The sequence below is a fragment of the Mustela erminea genome, chromosome 4 (assembly GCF_009829155.1).
Source record: "Mustela erminea isolate mMusErm1 chromosome 4, mMusErm1.Pri, whole genome shotgun sequence".
NCBI classification, from domain to species: domain Eukaryota; kingdom Metazoa; phylum Chordata; class Mammalia; order Carnivora; family Mustelidae; genus Mustela; species Mustela erminea.
In genome coordinates, this window is record NC_045617.1 from 7,663,443 (window position 1) to 7,679,471 (window position 16,029).

A 16,029-nucleotide genomic window follows, 5' to 3' on the forward strand; every position below is an offset into this window, starting at 1 on the left:
CACGGCTGGGGCCCTCACGTCGTCCCCGTTCTTGGCACAGCCCTGGGGCACACCGTTCCTCGCTCCCTGTCTCTGTCCTGCTCTAAGTACTTCAGATTCATGGCTCCCCCTACCAGATGACGCGGGGCAATGTGTGACGGTAAGAAAGTCACTTCGCCACTGTTCCCAGTCTGAGCCGTGTGTATTGCGGCTGTCCTGTCCCATTCACAGAGCTGGTGTGAACACACAGGAGGAGGAGTCCTGTGAACAGGGTTTAGGTAAGTAACAAACACTTTACCCTCTAGAATAGAGGTTTGACTATACCCCACTGCCCGCAAATATTTCCGGTGCTGGTTAAAGCCAACCCCTTCCCCCCACCCCCAGTTCCAGGCCCTGGGGTCGACCATTAAGGGCCCCAGGGCTCTGGGCTCCGTCAGTCTGGGGGTCGCTCTGACTGGCTGCTTACTTCCTTGACATGAGCACTTTTCGATATAAAATCTGGGTAGCACTCTGAGCCACCACTTGACTTTCAGCAAAGAATCCCAAGCCTGTCCTGTGGCCTGCTACCCCCACCTGCACCCCAGGGTTGGCTCCTGGGAGTGGCTCAGCTCCGGGAGGCCCCACAGGCTACCACTCAGCACCGTGGGCATTCCCTCTGCCAAACCCAAACATTCTCTCCCTTCAGCTGAAAGCACAGCGCCCCGCAGAGCCCCTGCTGCCTTCCATCGTCCCGGCCTGCTGGGGGCCCTGCCGTTGGGAAACGGAGGGACAGGTCGCTCGTGGGTGTTACCTGGCCGTCCCAGGCTCTGCCTCTCCAACCACCCAACTGTCTTCTCGTAGCCTCTATCCACCTGTCCAAGACCACATCCCGCTTACACTGCACTGGGCACCAGTTTGTGTCTTTTGTTCTAATCCTCATCATGCGCGTGTCTGTAAGGTGTCCCTGCCCCCCTTCCTCAGACGGCCAGGGTGCCATCTTGTCCCCCAGACTGTACAGAAACCAGAGTGCTCACGGAGCCGGAGGAAGGGGCATCTGGCCTTGCCTGTGGAGATCTGTGCCCCCACGAGGCTCAGGGTCTGTGTCTAGGGTCACCTCCCATGCCTCGTGCCCCCCTCAGCTCACACCCAACCACTGCCCCCCAGGACATTTGTGCCTACCAGGAAGACAGACCCAGCCCCCAGGAAAGCCTAGTGGTGTGGAGTGGGGGCACTGGATGGGTCGCTGCTCCCACTGGGGTTCCCCCCGGGCTAGGGCCTGGGGTCTCAGACACAGTCTGTGTTCTCCAAGCTCGTCTGATCATGAGAATCCCCCAGAGTCCTTGTCAGAACACAGACCGCTGTAAATCCGGTCTCAGCAGATCTCAGGCCAGAAGCCAGGAGATCTCTAGCATGAGACGTGTTTGGGAACGGTGACAGAGCCCTCCCGTGACCTGGGGCTGAGCCCTTTCTCCGGCTCACACTCACAGGCCAGGGAAGACGGAGCTAACCAGCCAGAAGGGGGGCCCCAGCCCACTGGGGGCTGCAGCTGGAAGGGCAGGGGACTCAGAAGTCAGGGAACGTGCACGTTCCTTCCCCAGACGGAGCCCCAGGCCCCACCCCGAGCTCGGGAGGGCAGCGCCGCTGGATGTGCAAACAGGCTGCTTCAGCGTCCCCCCTCAAGCAGGTTCCAATGTCCAAGGCGAGGCTGAGTTAAAGATTATTCCTGCAGAAAGGAATCACGAAGGCAAAGCCCCGGAGAATAAGCGGCAGCGCAGGAGGAGAAACAGAGGCGAAGGCGGGTTTAAAGGCGTGGGGGTGGGGGTGCTGCCGAGGGCTCCTGCTGTCTCCCACCCTAGAGCCCCCGCGCCCCCTGCCTCCAGCACACCCCACCGCCTGGCACACGGCACACTCTGTCTGTGAATGAGAGTGCCAGGGGCCCCTCAGTCTTTGCCAGAGCTTAGATCTAGGGTCCCCTGGGAGCCCAGCCGGGCTGCCACAGACTGTCACTGTTTCTGGAGCTCTTTCAGTCCCCTTGCGTCTTACCCTGCCCCTCCCACCGTCCCTCTGTGTCCGCTGCCCCACCCCTCCTGGCCACCACCCTGCTGGGCTCCTCCGCAGCCCCAACCCCTCCTTCTCCTGTGGCCCAGGCTCAGGCTCAGTGGCCCTGCTCACCCCCCTCCCACCAAGAGCCCTCAGGCAAGCTGGGGCCCGTCCCTCCAGCCCAGGCCAGGCCTGTGTCTCTTCTGGGGAAGCACCCCGCATCCAGACAGACAGTTCCCAATGTCCCGCTAGGACTGTCTTGCTCCTCTGCAGAAACCAGACCGAACTTCCTCGTCTGGCGTGAAGGCAGAGTCGCCAGGCTTAGGAAAGAAAATCCAGGGTGTCTGGTACAATCTGAATTTCAGATAAACAACACATTTTTTTTTTTAGTGTAAGGGCATCTTCGTGCAATATTCCCACCTCGGTTATCAGCATCAAACACTGTAACATCTGGGACATAATTATCTTTAAAAATTGTTTATCATTTATCTGAAATTCAAATTTAACGCAGTGTCCTGCATTTTTTCTGGCAACCTTCCATAAGGACTCTGCCCTCCGGCGGAGAGGGAGGGGTCACCACCCTTCACCCCCACACTCCTCCCCAGAGCCCTGAAATCGAATCAGTGTTGACAGCTCATTGTCCCCGAATTAGCAAATGCTGTCACCAGAGGAACCCTTGGAAACCAGGTGTTCATGTGTTTTCACGTAAAGCAAGTCACACCAGCACCTGTTCCTCCTGAAGGGAAACTCCCGTTCCGTCCCCTTCCCAGTCCGACGCCCCCAGCAGGGACCTGATCAGGCCAGAGGAGAGGACATAGCCCCTTCCTCCAGTAAGAACCCTGGCTGTGTTGACGCCAAAACCACTCAGTTACCTCCGGTTTCAGGTAAGCACCCAAACCAAACTTTGCCAACAGAGCGCCTCTGCATAGCTTCTGGTCTGTGGCTTCAACAACCAACCACGATGCCAATTTCCAAGGGCCCATGCTTGGCAACACTTTCAAAAAGATCCACAAAGGAAAAAAAATAAAATCTGGTGGCCTTTGACTAAAATATTCTCGAGGCACAACACAGAAAGGACCCACTGAACTCTGCAAGGGAGGCCCTTTGACCCCATGACCTCCTCCTGCAGGCCAGGAGCGGGTCCGCCACCCACAGCTGAACCCACTGACCCTGTCGCAAGCGGATATACCTGTACCTCCGTGACGCTGGGTAACATCCTCAGGGATGCCCAGTGGATCTGGGGCACAGTCAGGACTGAAACAGTCTGACTCAGGCTTCCAAACCACCCCAGCGGGCCCGTAGCTGTCACACGAGTGAAGGTAGGGACCCCACCATTCTAACGGCACCCCAAGTGAATTCTACAGGCTCTTGGAGAAGCCAGTGGGGCAGAAAGAAGAGGAAGCTGTCTCCCCATAGACCCGTGTTCAACAATCCAGTCTGGCTTGCAAAGGGCTCCCCGACCTCCACCTGCCCCTCTAGCGCCCAGTGTCCGTAGGGGACCAGACGGCGGAAGGACGCAGAGTGGCCAGCACAGAGCCAGAAGTGTCCTAAGTGCTCAGTGGATAGAACCCTCCTCTCTCTGACCTGATGTGAAACCGAACCCCCTAGGATTTGTTGTGTGCTTCCTCCCTGCTGCTAAAACCCACCTGCTCCCCCAGACCCGGGGCCTGCCCTTACCTCGGTCACGATGGACAAGCCAGGCGTGTCGTACACCCAGCCGTGCCGACAGGGCCCCAGCGGCAGGTGACTCCTATTGGTGGCCAGGCTGGCCAGCGGGTCCACGCAGCTGAGGCCGCTCTGGTTCCAGTCCACCTCGTAGCTGCGGCAGTGGCGGGGGAAGGCCTCGCCAGCAGCCCCCGGGCCGGGCACCGTGTAGTTCAGCTCCTCCGCCAGGCTCCAGCCGCATCGCCGGCTCAGCTCGGCCACCCCGGGGCTCAGGCAGCGGTGATCCGGGGTGAAAGCCAGGAAGACGATGCCCACGTAGATGGGGGCGAAGGCAGCGGAGAGCAGGCACAGGGTCAGGAAGGCTTGCTTCTGGAACCAGCCAAACTCGCCGACCTGCTCCAGAACATCATCCACGGTGAGCATAACGGGACCAACACCTTCATCGCCTTGGCCAGACTGCCCGGACTGCCCGGATGGCCGGATGGCCGGGGTCAAGGTCCCGTGCGCACTTCTGGGCCGTGGGCTGGTCGGAGAACACACCGCCGTCCGTGCACACTCGGCCTGGAAGCCGACCAACTGGGAGCAGTCTTTCACCCCTGCGGCCTGGGGCGGGCAAGGGAGGAAGGCAGGAGTGTGACCGGCCACATGGCTTGGCTGGGAAGCAAGTCAACTAGGCAGAGGTTCGAATTCTCTGGAGTCAGAGCTCCCTCCCAGAGACGAGAGAGGGAGAGGCCCCTGGGTAACCCGCCCTCCTCCACCCCACCCCCCCGAGGTCTCTGCAGGGCTCCTCCAGAGAGATTACCTAGTCAAACACTTCTTTTTATAACCTCCCCCCCAACCAAAGACCGCAAACTGACCCCAGACAGCAGCGGAGTCTGCATAATCAGGCAGCTCGCACTCCCACTCGCTTGCCGGCCTGAGGCCCCCACGCAGAGCCCCCCACCCCTGCTGTGCCCCTGGTCACGGGCCCCCCTCTGCTGGGCACGGGTCCCATTTGCTGCTGAGGACCCTGCAGGCTGGCATCCTGTGGGAAAGGGAGCAGTGAACGAGCACAGGCCAGAGACCCAGCTGTCAGCCAGGGGAACCCTCGACGGCCGGTAACAAGGGCCATCGACCGCCAGTTCAGGGCTCCAACATGGGTTCTCGAACCCCTCGCGATGGCCTTTGCGGGAAGTGCTATCCCTCTCTCTACTGCACAGCAGGGAAAACAGAGCCAGGCTTAGGGAGCCAGCGGCAACTTCCCAAGTTCACACCGTCATTGAACTTGAACCTTGCTCTGCTCTGGAGCAACATGCCTTAATTTATTAACCTGCCCTTGGTTCGGCAACTCATGCGTTAGCGCTTTCGCTCCCTTGACAAAAACCTGCAGAATCCCTCTGCGTCTCAAGCAGCACCAGGCCCTGGGACACGGAGACAAGCAGCCCCTACCCCCACGCGGCTCCAGTTTGGGGGGGCATAGACTCACAAAGGGACGGCTCAGGCAGAGGGCTCTAGGGGAGCCCCCCAAGCTGGCCCCTCAGCCTTGCTGTGCCCCTTACCTCTAGTGGGTTGACAGCATGGTGGGGCTGGACGGCGGCAGGGGGTTGGACAAGCAGAAGGTGAGGAAAGGCAGGAAGGGTGTGGCGGGCAGGGAGGGGAAGGTGGCCCCCGATGACCCTGCCTCCTGGTGCTCACCTCCTGAGACTGGCTTGTCCCCGTGAAATTCCGCAAACGTGGCCACGCTCTCGTGGGATTACATCATGCCCAGTGGAACAGCCTCCCTGCTGGGCGTCTGTCCCCCCACTGCTGGCTTTGCTGGAGCGCCTGGCCCTGTGGGGGAGTCCACAGGGACATGGGGCACCCCGTCCGACGGAGACCCTCAGGCCTACAGAGGAGGGACTATATGGGCTCAGAAGCGGATCTTTCCCCACACCGTGGAGGGTCCAGCTGCACTGCGGCCGCCCTCCTGCCCCCCAGAAACCGGAGACAAGTGTGCGTGGCCTTCTGGGGCTAGTGTCGTGGCCATGTGGCTGCGCAGCAGTACAGGGGAGCGACACCGTGGGCTCCTGGGAGCAGCGTCTTTGCTGTGGGCGGTGCCACGGGCTGAACGGGGAAGCATCCTGTGGCTGCTTTCCGGCTGGCCGGTCCTTCAGCCTGGGCACGTGGTGCGAAGGAGCCAGGGCCCCCAAACAAGCCCATTTCCCCATATCCTCACCTGGACACGGGACAGCCCGCTTCCCAGAACCCTGTGCGACTCCACCAGCATCATCACCTGATCATTTCCCGGGCAGCTCCCAGCTGCTGGCTTGTAAGACCACCCGACACGAGGGATGCTGGGTCCAGGGGGCCATCTAGGCACAGGGCGGGACTCCAGGAGCCTCGAGTGGAGCTGCTGACAGAGGACATCAACGTGCTGTCAGACAGGAAATACCTTCTCCGGGCCCCCTTCTTCGCCCTGGGAGGACACAGACAAGGACAGGTCGCTCCTCCTGCACCCACGAGAGGCAGGTAGTGCTGCTCCCGGTGCCAGGGGTGCCCTTGTGTTTCTGGACTCTGGGCACTGGGAGCCAGCCTCCAGCCCCGCGCTATCCCGGGTGCTTTGGAACAAAGCAGGGACCACGTCAGGGGGTTGCGGCTCTGAAGTCCCCCTGCCACCTGGGGCTGCTGCCAGAGGGCTGAGCCTGGCTGGGAGGGCAGGAAGGAGGGCGGGGGCAAACCTCCCCCAGAGCAGGACCTCCCACGCTCCCAGCGGAAAGGCAGTTCTTCCTACTGGGAAGATCACAGGGAATGTGTCCAGGTCTCTGCCCCGGTTCCTGGCACAGAACTCCTGAAACTCTTGTAATTTCCTGGGTGACAGGCATGTCCTTCGTTCTAATGAGGTGACTCCGGATGGCTCCTGGATGGTTCCTGGTCATGGGACTGACCACACCATGCACAGAAGTTTGGAACTTTCAGGCCATCCCTGTTCTCTTGAGTAGAAAGAAGGGCTGAAAATAGAGCTCACGGTCCCCGTCAAGCCTACATGATGAAGCCTCTCTAAGAGCCCCAGGAGTGCGGGGCCTGGAGAGCGGCCCGGCTGGTGAACACGGGAAGGAGCGCGCGCCCCGCCCCACGGCTGCAGACGCTCCTGGGCCTCGGAACCTCCCAGGCCTGGCCCTGCCTAGCTCTTGGTCTGGCTCTTCCGCTGTTCCTTTGTCATATCCTTCCGTAAATGGGTAAATCTAAGTGTGTCCCTGAGTCCTGCAAGCCGGGTTGGCAAACCGGCGGGGAACAGGTCACAGAACCCCGATTTGCAACCAAGTCGGCCAGAATTATGGGTCACCTGAGGACCGACGATTTGCAATTGGCATCCGAAGTGGGGGACAGTCTCATGGGACCGAGCCCTTCTCCTGGGGGGACGGATGCAAGCAGAGTTGCTGGGTGTGAGGGGGCATCCCACACGTTTGGTGACCAGAAGCGAAATATCCTGGCTGAGTAGCAAGGGGACACACAGGAGAGGGGAGAGCTGGGTCTTCCCTCCACAGGAAGAAAAACAAGGGGCTTTTTGTAACACAAATGCACTGGCTCCCCTCACACAGGTCATCTGCCTCGGAAGAAGCCGGGAGCAAAAGGCCTGCTTTCAACACATCCTGCAGCGGAAGCACCTCCCCAGTGTCCACTCTCAGGGGAGAAAGCAGCCTCCCTGGGTCTCCGTCTGGGCAGGGGCCTGGCATGCCCTCTCTTGCTCAGACCAGGCCCCTCCCCGTCCCATCTCCCAGTACCTGGTTCAGGTGCATGGAGGGGAGGCCGGGGACCTCTCAGGGATCAGAATCACAACAGCGGGGAGAAGCAACAGAGGACCACAACCGACCACCGTGCCCCCCACCCCGTGGGCGGGCCTCCTCACGCTCCCCTCGGCCCCATAGCTGTCCCAGGCTCCAGCTCTGGGTTTGCAGTGTCCCTCTCTGTGCCGCCAGGAAGGGACCGCCATGTCCTCTCCTCACAGCCTTCCACCCGCAGTACCGCCTCCCAGACAGCACCTTTCTTTTAAGGGCCTTTAGGGACGGTTCCAGTGCACCGAGGAGTCTGGAAGCCGCCAGAAATGAGGAACGAGCATGGGAGCCACGGGGAGGCTCAACTGCGTCATCAAAGGCGTTGGCTTCCTCAGTGACCGCAGGCTCCTCCCCGATGTCAGGGCCCCTCTGACGATTCTGCTTTCCCCACGCCAAACCCACTGATGCAGGAGGCCATAGAGAGGATGCTGCGCCCCAGGGCTCAGCCAGACGGCCAGATGCAGGAGCCTCCTGTCTCTCAGTGTCCCCCCCCCCGTGTCCCCCTCCAGGCACTTGGGACCATCCTGACCCAGTGGCGCGCGTGTGCCTGGCATGCCCTTGACCATCTTCTTGTCTCCATCTGTCCCACACACATATCGAATGGGAGCCACCTAGCATATTCCTCCTTACTCTCCTGCCTCCAGAGCCCGGAGGGCCGAGTGTTCACGGTGTGACCAGCTGGCTGGGGTCCCGGAACCACGGACCGGTCAGCACAGGTGAGTGGGGTTACGAGCCAAGGCCATCTGCTGGACTCAGTTCTCAGCTCTGTTCCCCACTGAGTGCCGGCAGCCCGGTCCCAGAAGCCTGCACCCACGTCTTCAAGGTATCTGAGTCCAAGCCTGGCCCACGAGAACCCGTTTGGCTCTCAGTGACCCACCCACCCTATTCCCACAAGGGAGCCCGCAAAACCACCCATACATTCATTCATTTATTCTCCACCGGGCACAGAGTCCACCGCAGGTCCTGGGGGGTGGGGGTGGAGCGCAGCCTTGGCCCTGGACCCAGCCACGGGTCCTTCTGGGCCTGATGGCTGCCTGGCCCCTCCAGGAGCACGACAGGGCCTCGGATCCTGGATTATGTAATGAAGCCGTCCGGCCAGGCGGGAAGGTATTATGTGTCCCAGTCCTGAAGGTCGAAACTCCAGAACCAAGGTAGGATTGCTTCCTTCCCAGGGCAGTGAGGGGAGGGTGTGTTCCAGGCCTCTGTCCCCGGCTTGTGGAAGGTCATCTCCTCCCTGTGTGTTCACATCCTCTTTCTGTGCACATCTGTCTCTCCCCAAGTTTTCCCTTTTTTCCCCCAGTCCTAGTGGATCAGGGTCCACTGACCTCACTTCAACTTGAGGACTTCTGCAAAGACCATCTAAGGTCACATCCTGAGGTGTGAGGGCTTAGCATTCCACACGTGAACTTGGGGGGACACGATTCAACCCCTAACAACATCGACTCGCTGCTCGAATGCGCGGAGAAGAGAAGGGCATGCCAGCACCCAGAGCCCCCACCACCGTCAGTGCCACGGTCAGCATCTCGAGAACCGGGCCCGGATGGGGGAGAGGTGTTGCGGGGGCACAAGCGGCAGGGGCTTCTTCAGGGAGAGCAGGTTCCGAGACGGGGCGCAGCTCTTGGGCCCTCCGTGTCTATCAGACGGCACCCCCCAGCCCGTTCCCTGTGACCCCCCCGCAAACAACAGAACTGGGGCCCACAGTGACAGCTTTTCTCGGGGGTCTGGCCTCAGGCCACCAGGCTCCCCCAGGGGACAGTGACAAACACTCAGAAAGCCCTGCGTCCCATACCCTTTCGTGTAGACTCACTGGCCACATCCCTTAGTGTAATTTCAGCCATCCCTCCTTTTAAAGACTCTAGAGGTCTCATGGCAAGAAAGGCTCTCTAATTAGGAACCTCCAAACTGACTTGGGCACAGGCCCTTTCCAGGTTTTGTAGAACACTGACTAAAATCATACGGAACAAGGGTTCCCTGGGGCACACTTTGGGAAACACCACTCTATGATGACAAAACTTCCTCACTGAAGTATGATTTTGTCCCACCTGAGGTCTTTGTCCCACGCTTCCTGAACAAGAGTGCTAAGGCCACGAGGTGGGGCAGAGCACAACAGGGATCCTCCAGGGGCCGGGTGGGGGAGGGGCGGCCCATGGGGACAGCGGCCTGTCAGGGTGTCAGACCCCAAGCAGGGTGAGGAGGGCAACCTCCCGTGTCAAGGCCATGGAAGTACAAAGAAGACAGAGGAACTCTCTGGGCTGGAATAAACTAAAAAGAGCAACAGAGAAGGAAAAAAGTTCCTTGTCCTATTTGTTCAAAATTTCTGTATGTCCGGATTATCTCAAAATTAAAGAAAAAAAAATTCTGCAGCCAAAGGTCCCAAGGTTTGCTGGGACGTAGCCCTTGGCTTCTACCGGGGCTTTCTGAGGCACCGCACCCCACGGTGTGTCCAGCTACGCACCCCACACGGCCAGCTCCCCAAAACCGTTTCCTCCAGGATGGTGCTGAGGGCAGCCATCGGGTCACCCCACACAGTGGGGTGCGCACACGGGGGCCCCCGGTTTTGCCCTGTCCAGGGGTGACGACCAACTGTACCATGTGTTCAGTCTAGTTTCCCTCTACGCAGCATCAAAATATAATATCTGAAGTAATTCTTCACTGAATTTGGTTTGCAAACTGGTCAGCACACAACAGAGACTAAGATGTGAAAAAAACAGGAGAAACAAGTCACAAGCTTTACTTTGCTCTTTCACTGCATCTTTTTTATTTTTTTGTATTTATTTGACACCGAGAGAGAGGCAGCACAAGTGGGGGAGCTGAGGCAGAGAGTGAGGGAGAAGCAGGCTCCCTGCTGAGCAGGGAGCCTGGGGGGGGGGGGGCCTGACCCCACGACTCTGGGATCATGACCTCAGCCAAAGACAGATGTTTAATGGACTGAGCCCCCCAGGCGCCCCATTTCCCTCCATCTTTAAGAAAAGTCTTTATTTAGTTCCTTCCAAGCTGAGAGGCTCTCCAGGGTGTGCAGGGCCACAGGGGCGGCTCGCACAGCCCACCAGGTATTAGCGCACATCTAGTCCTTTCTGCTACAACCCTGCCCTTCCACACTCCCACAGGTCTTTGGCGCAGGTGCACACGGCTCACTGGGACCTTCAGGAGACATCTCGAGTCCCGGCCCACTCCAGCCTTACCTCCTCACCTGCCTGGATCACGGTCCCCGCCTGAGCCTGGACAGGTGCGTGGGTAGTCCGGCCGGGCGGCCACCCCGCGCCCACAGCACCCAACTTGTGGCTCTCTGCCGGCATCCCTCGCTCACCCCATGCTCCCCGGCCACACGGCAAGGCTAGCTCAAGGGGAAGGCTAACCCCAGGTCAGTTAAGTCCACCTGGAGAAGCAAGTCATGTGAGCGCACCTAAGACATGAGTGTTCTTCAGAAGCTGGTGAAGGGGGTCTCTTTAAACCTCACCTCGTGCACACCGCCTGCCCCCAACACGCTCAGTATTCCCTCGTGACCTGAGCCCCAAAAGAGACTTAGTTAAGTCCTGCAGGCCCATCCGTGCACTCACACGAAGGACTGCATTATTCCGCAAGATTGTTTTAAATGCCCGGGCGGCAGTCAGCCCCTCTAAAGGGCCCTCGTGTGCACTGTGCGATTTAGTGGTTGGCATACAACTGGTTTCGAATGGTTTTAAGTGTTCTAGTGAGAGCAGATTTCCACTGTACCACGGATTTCCTTGACACGCACTTGCCTACACTGTGCCTACCTCCCCCCAACTCTACCTCCCTGCTGCTCTTGGACAGACTCCAACAAAAGGGCGTCAGAAAGTTGGCTCAAGGAAATGAAGCATGAGGGCTGTGCTCTTACCAAAAAACCACTTCTCTGAAAATACCTGCTGTCAGGGCCCATTTTCCTAAAACTACCTATAGCAATAGCTGGCGAGGACGGTGAGGTCGAGAGCCCAGGACGGCAATGGTCGAGGTCCTAAGACAGCGAGCATCGTGCCACCGAAACCCAAACCCAGACCTCTTCGGGAACTTCACAGAACACAAGGGCAGACGTGGCAGCGGGCTCGGCAACATTTCGCCATCGAGGGGGACAAAGCAGTAACACCCGACTAATAATTTATCTTTTATTGAAATTGTTGAATACTTTATATTACAGTAAATTTGATTGAAAAAAAATGAGGAAAGAAATCAATTTTTAAAAATACACTCATGTTGAAATCAAATTAGCCAGCCAAACCGAGTACAAACCAAGGGTAGCTTGCTTTTCAGTACATGAATACCAGAGTCTATATACAATTCTATAATTCGAGAAAAGTCATTCATTAAACACTTCAAGAAAGGTGCCAACAGCCAGGGAAGGACAGCGCTCCTGCCCTCCCGTCCTGCAGCACTGAGAGGCCGACCCAGCACCCCCAGAGCAGGAATCCCAAGTGCAATGCTAGGGCGAGATGCTAGCCCATCAGCTTTCATGCAATTTCCATGAAGTCACGCACTGTGCAAATTAAGGCTTCTTATAGGTCGAATGGTTGATAAACACTTTTTTTTTTTTCTTAAAAAAATAAGCACAGTAAAGGTGGTATCATGAGAACCTGAAGAGGTGAGACCTATATCCCAAATCTGGAAAAAAGTTATTTTCTCGGACATCTCAACTCCATCCTCACACACACACACAAATAATCAATCTTTGGGTGGGTTGTTTGAGTTCACCAGCCGGCGAAGAAATACTGATAACATGTGCCCTGTGCACCTAGGATGGAGGATGTCATGCAAAAAGCCGCAGCCGTTACTGACGAAAGGCAGAGAACAGGCGAACCCTCCCAAGCCTAGGCACTCGGGGAGCCCCGCACGCGTGTGTGCCCGCGCGTGTGTGTTCCCCTCAGAATCAGGAAGCAAAAAGGAAGGACAGGATGGAACGTTCTAACTTAGAGGCGACATTACTGACCAGCTCAGAATCTCCTACAGAGCCTTCCTAGCACACCGACAGCTCCTCCTCCGGACAGCGGAGGAGCCACGACGGTACCCCAGCCGGCAGGAAAGAGACTGTTGGGTTGGTTTTTTTTCTTTTGGTTTTTTTTTTTCTTTTTTTTTTTTTTCTTTTTTTTTTTCTTTTTCGCAAACCTGAGTAATTGTCAAAGTCAATAAATAGGAGGAGAGAATTAAATGCTAAAATATAATGGTCAAAACCCTACAGGGCCTAAAGCAGCAAGGGTTTTTCTCAAATACACAGCCCTCGGTTCCAAGACGCGTGTGGCCCGGGCACATAATATGACGTGCACGGTTGCCACGCTTTTATGTGAGGGCTGGGGACAAAACCCAGGGCCCCGGCTCTGCCCCCAGTGACAGGAGCAGAGCCTTGTTCCAAGGACTGTAAACCTGACCTCCTCTCTCTCTCCCCCATCACAAAAACTCTTCCCTTTTGAAACAGTTTTTGTTAAAGGCAAAAATGATAGAAGCATCATCGAGCTGAAGTCTTATTTGGTTGGAGGTGCCTGGCGACGCCGGACCCACGTCTCCTGGAGGCCCCAGGAGACTAGATGTGTAGGAGGTCCTCGTCACTGTCATCATGGAAGGACGCCAGGCTGCCGGAATTCACGGTCTTGGGCGGCGCGGGCCTGGCCTTCCCTCTGCGGGCCCGGTCCCCTCTCGCCGGCACCCCAGCACCCTCTGCGCTCTCCCGAAGCCCACTCCTCTGCGGGACTCTCCCCTGCGGCACACCCGCGGCCCCAGTCCCTCTGCCCGAGTGCACCTTCACCTCCGGGATGGTCAGAACCTCATCCTCACTGTCCTGCTCGTCCCCATGCAGGGAGGTAAGGGCTTCGGCCTTCACGGACTTCGTGGTAATGTGGCCGTTTTCCTGTCCTTCCTTCCCGGGCCTCGGGGTCGGCACCTGGATCTCTTCCATCAACCACTCCGTTTCATTCTCATCCGCCTCCTCCTCCTTGTTCACCTGCCAGAGACAAAGCAGGACCCTGGAGCCCAGCTGAGGCCCCGCTGCGTTCTGTTCCTCTGTGGCCCTCCCTTCCACGACCTACCCCGGAGTCGGGGACCCCCTCCTCTGCCCACTGCAGTCCCCACATTCCCAGGCTCCCCACGAGGAGAGGAAGGGAGGGCCGGCGACTGTCGGCTCCTGCTGAGACCCCACCGAGGCAGACAGCGTCGCCAAGGGCAGGAAAGCGGCCTCTACCCAAGCCAGGTGTCGGCGGGGGTGGGGGGGAATGGACGGGCGGGGCCGAGCCCGAAGAGAAGCCACAGGAGGGACACGACTGGGTCTGAGATCAGCCTTTTAGGAAGCGGACTGGCAGGCGTATCACGAGCCACGAGCCTTCAGCCAAATAACGCCCGTCTGGGGAGTCATCTGAAAGCATCCATCCAAATGGCAGATGGCACAGAAATTTTCACTGTTTTTTTTATTTTTTTAAAATAACCAACAAAGCAGAAGCAACTGAAGCTGTAACCACAATGAGAAAAAACTGAAGGAAAAAAAACAAATAGGGGGTTTGGGTCAAAAACAACAGATGGCGTTTTCCCTCTCGCAGGACAACGGACGACGAAGGCGTTTTCCTTGTCACGGACTGAGGTCAGCACCGCCGGCCGGCTGCACACGGGGGGGGAGGCGGGACGTTACCTTCGAGTACTTGTAGGACACGCTGGCGCTCCTCCGGCAGCAGCCGGTCAGCCTGCTCACCACCAGCTCCCTGCAGGGCAAGCACAGTCGCTGCAGGGCGGAAGCAGCAGGGCCAGAGCCCCACTGCCCTGGCCCCGGCCCCTTGCGCGCCCGACAGAGAAGTCAGCAGCCCGGTGGGGACACAGCCCTCCACGGGACAGGCCCACTTAGCCCACAGCAGTGGGGCCATAACCCAGTTCGGTGAAAAGAATACTCTGGAATCGGACAGAAGTAGATCTGAACCCTGCTCTACCTCCTAGTGGTCTAGCAAGGGCAAGTTAGCGAATATTTGTGCTTTTCCGCTGACCCGTGTTGACTACGGAAAGGCCACCCCGGGCCGCACTGAGATTCTGTGTGCCAAACGACGAACCCGAGACCAGCTCATACCCAGCCCTCTGCCCTGACTCTGTGCTCCCCTGCCAGCCTCTCCGGGGTGAGACGGCTGCACTCAGGACTCCGGACGCCAGCCCTCACTCGCAGGGGATGGTCACGCCACAGGGCTCCTGGGCTCTGGGCTTCACCCGTGCATGCCATGGCCATCTCCCGGGTGGACAGCCACACGCGTGATGAGCCCTTTTACCCAGGGAAGGTGAGCCAAGAGGATGGCATCGCACATGGCACGCATCTCACAAATGCTCACTCTGGCAAGGGGAGGAGGAGGAGGAAGACAGGGCGGCGGGCTCAGCGGAGCAGGACACAGTGCGCTCGTCAAAGGTGGTCATCTTCTGTCTATCTCTGGACACAACCAGAGACCAACATCCTAGAAACCGGCGGGCCTGGCTGAGCGCCCCAAGCACCTGCTCCGTGACGGGAGCACCAGAGCCCGACTCAGATGCCTGGGACCGGCTCCACGGAGTCGGGCTTCACGGCGCCGGTCACACCAAACGCCTTGTCACAGGAATGGAGCCACTTATGAAATAAAACTTCAGAGACAGCATCCACGGTGTCAACACTCACACACACACACACACACACACACAGGCCCAGATCCCAGGACAGCCCCTCACCCTGCACCGCCTCCCTCTCCTCACCTCCGTTCCTTCTTGTAAAGCAGCAGCGTCAGCAGGCAGCCCGTGAGCGCCACCAGCAGCAGGCTGAGGACCGCCCCGACGGCCTGGCTTCGCTCCGACAGCCCCTTGTGCTCCGGCATGTCCTCGCCCGTACCGTCACCGTCAAGGCCCACCCTGAAAGGAAGCCAGGTCACTTGGGGGCGTGCCACCCCAGCAGCAACCCTCGCAGTCCCCAAACCAGGATGCAGACAGCAGCAGTGACAGAGTCCCTGGACATGGAGGTTAGATAGGAGTCCAGCACACGGGTGGACGGCGCTGCCTGGCACTCGGCGCGGCGGCGACAGAGGACCGCAGCCGGAGTCCTGACTCATCCCACCAGACAACTGTCAGGGCACAGAGGCACCTGTGAGGGGGACGAGAGAGACGAGGGTCCGCAGTGGTCTCCCAGGACCCGCGACCCTCCTCTCTGGGGACAGCAGTGGCCGCCTGCTGTCCGAAGGTCGCTCCCTCCCTGCATCTCGTCTGGGGACGTAGTGTCTGCACCGCGGGGGTGGAGGGTCCCCCCCAGGACAGCACGGGGCGCGGCACCATCTATCCAGGCTGCTCGTCCCGGGAGACAGGGCTAGGGACGAACACACCTGCTACTCCACCAGCTAAGATTGGTCCAGGACCTTAACCAAGGAAAGTCGTAAAAATTCACTAACAGAAACCCAGAAGCACCAGGACGGACTTCCCTTTCTGTTCAGAGAACCAGGCATCTGTGGACGGACCCGACACTCCCGGTCCCGTGGGCACTCATGGCAGCGACAGAACCCCTGGTGGCAATTCTTGCCCCCACCTCCCCTCCCACCCCGCCAAGAAGGCAGAGAGGAATGTGACAGGACCCTCTGGGCTGCTCAGGAGG

The 16,029-nt window shown here is 58.7% G+C and overlaps 2 protein-coding genes across 4 annotated transcripts in view; both read right to left on the bottom strand.

Annotated features, from left to right (window-relative positions):
- Positions 1 to 4,369, bottom strand: part of SLC22A1 (solute carrier family 22 member 1) — a 28,771-nt gene extending 24,402 nt beyond the window's left edge. Inside the window, exon 1 of one of the 3 annotated variants that reach the window (XM_032338551.1) lies at positions 3,676 to 4,339. In XM_032338551.1, the coding sequence (XP_032194442.1) occupies positions 3,676 to 4,086 (411 nt within the window). In that variant the 5' untranslated portion in view covers positions 4,087 to 4,339. Of the gene's footprint in view, positions 1 to 3,675 lie in introns of all 3 variants that reach the window. The other 2 variants (XM_032338552.1, XM_032338553.1) reach the window with 2 other exon arrangements.
- A 7,192-nt stretch (positions 4,370 to 11,561) lies between these two features.
- Positions 11,562 to 16,029, bottom strand: part of IGF2R (insulin like growth factor 2 receptor) — a 95,533-nt gene continuing 91,065 nt past the window's right edge. Inside the window, exons 46-48 of the mRNA XM_032338554.1 lie at positions 15,147 to 15,299; positions 14,077 to 14,146; positions 11,562 to 13,398 (exon numbers count right to left, since the gene is read on the bottom strand). Of these exons, the coding sequence (XP_032194445.1) occupies positions 12,982 to 13,398; positions 14,077 to 14,146; positions 15,147 to 15,299 (640 nt within the window). The 3' untranslated portion in view covers positions 11,562 to 12,981. The remainder of the gene's footprint in view (positions 13,399 to 14,076; positions 14,147 to 15,146; positions 15,300 to 16,029) is intronic.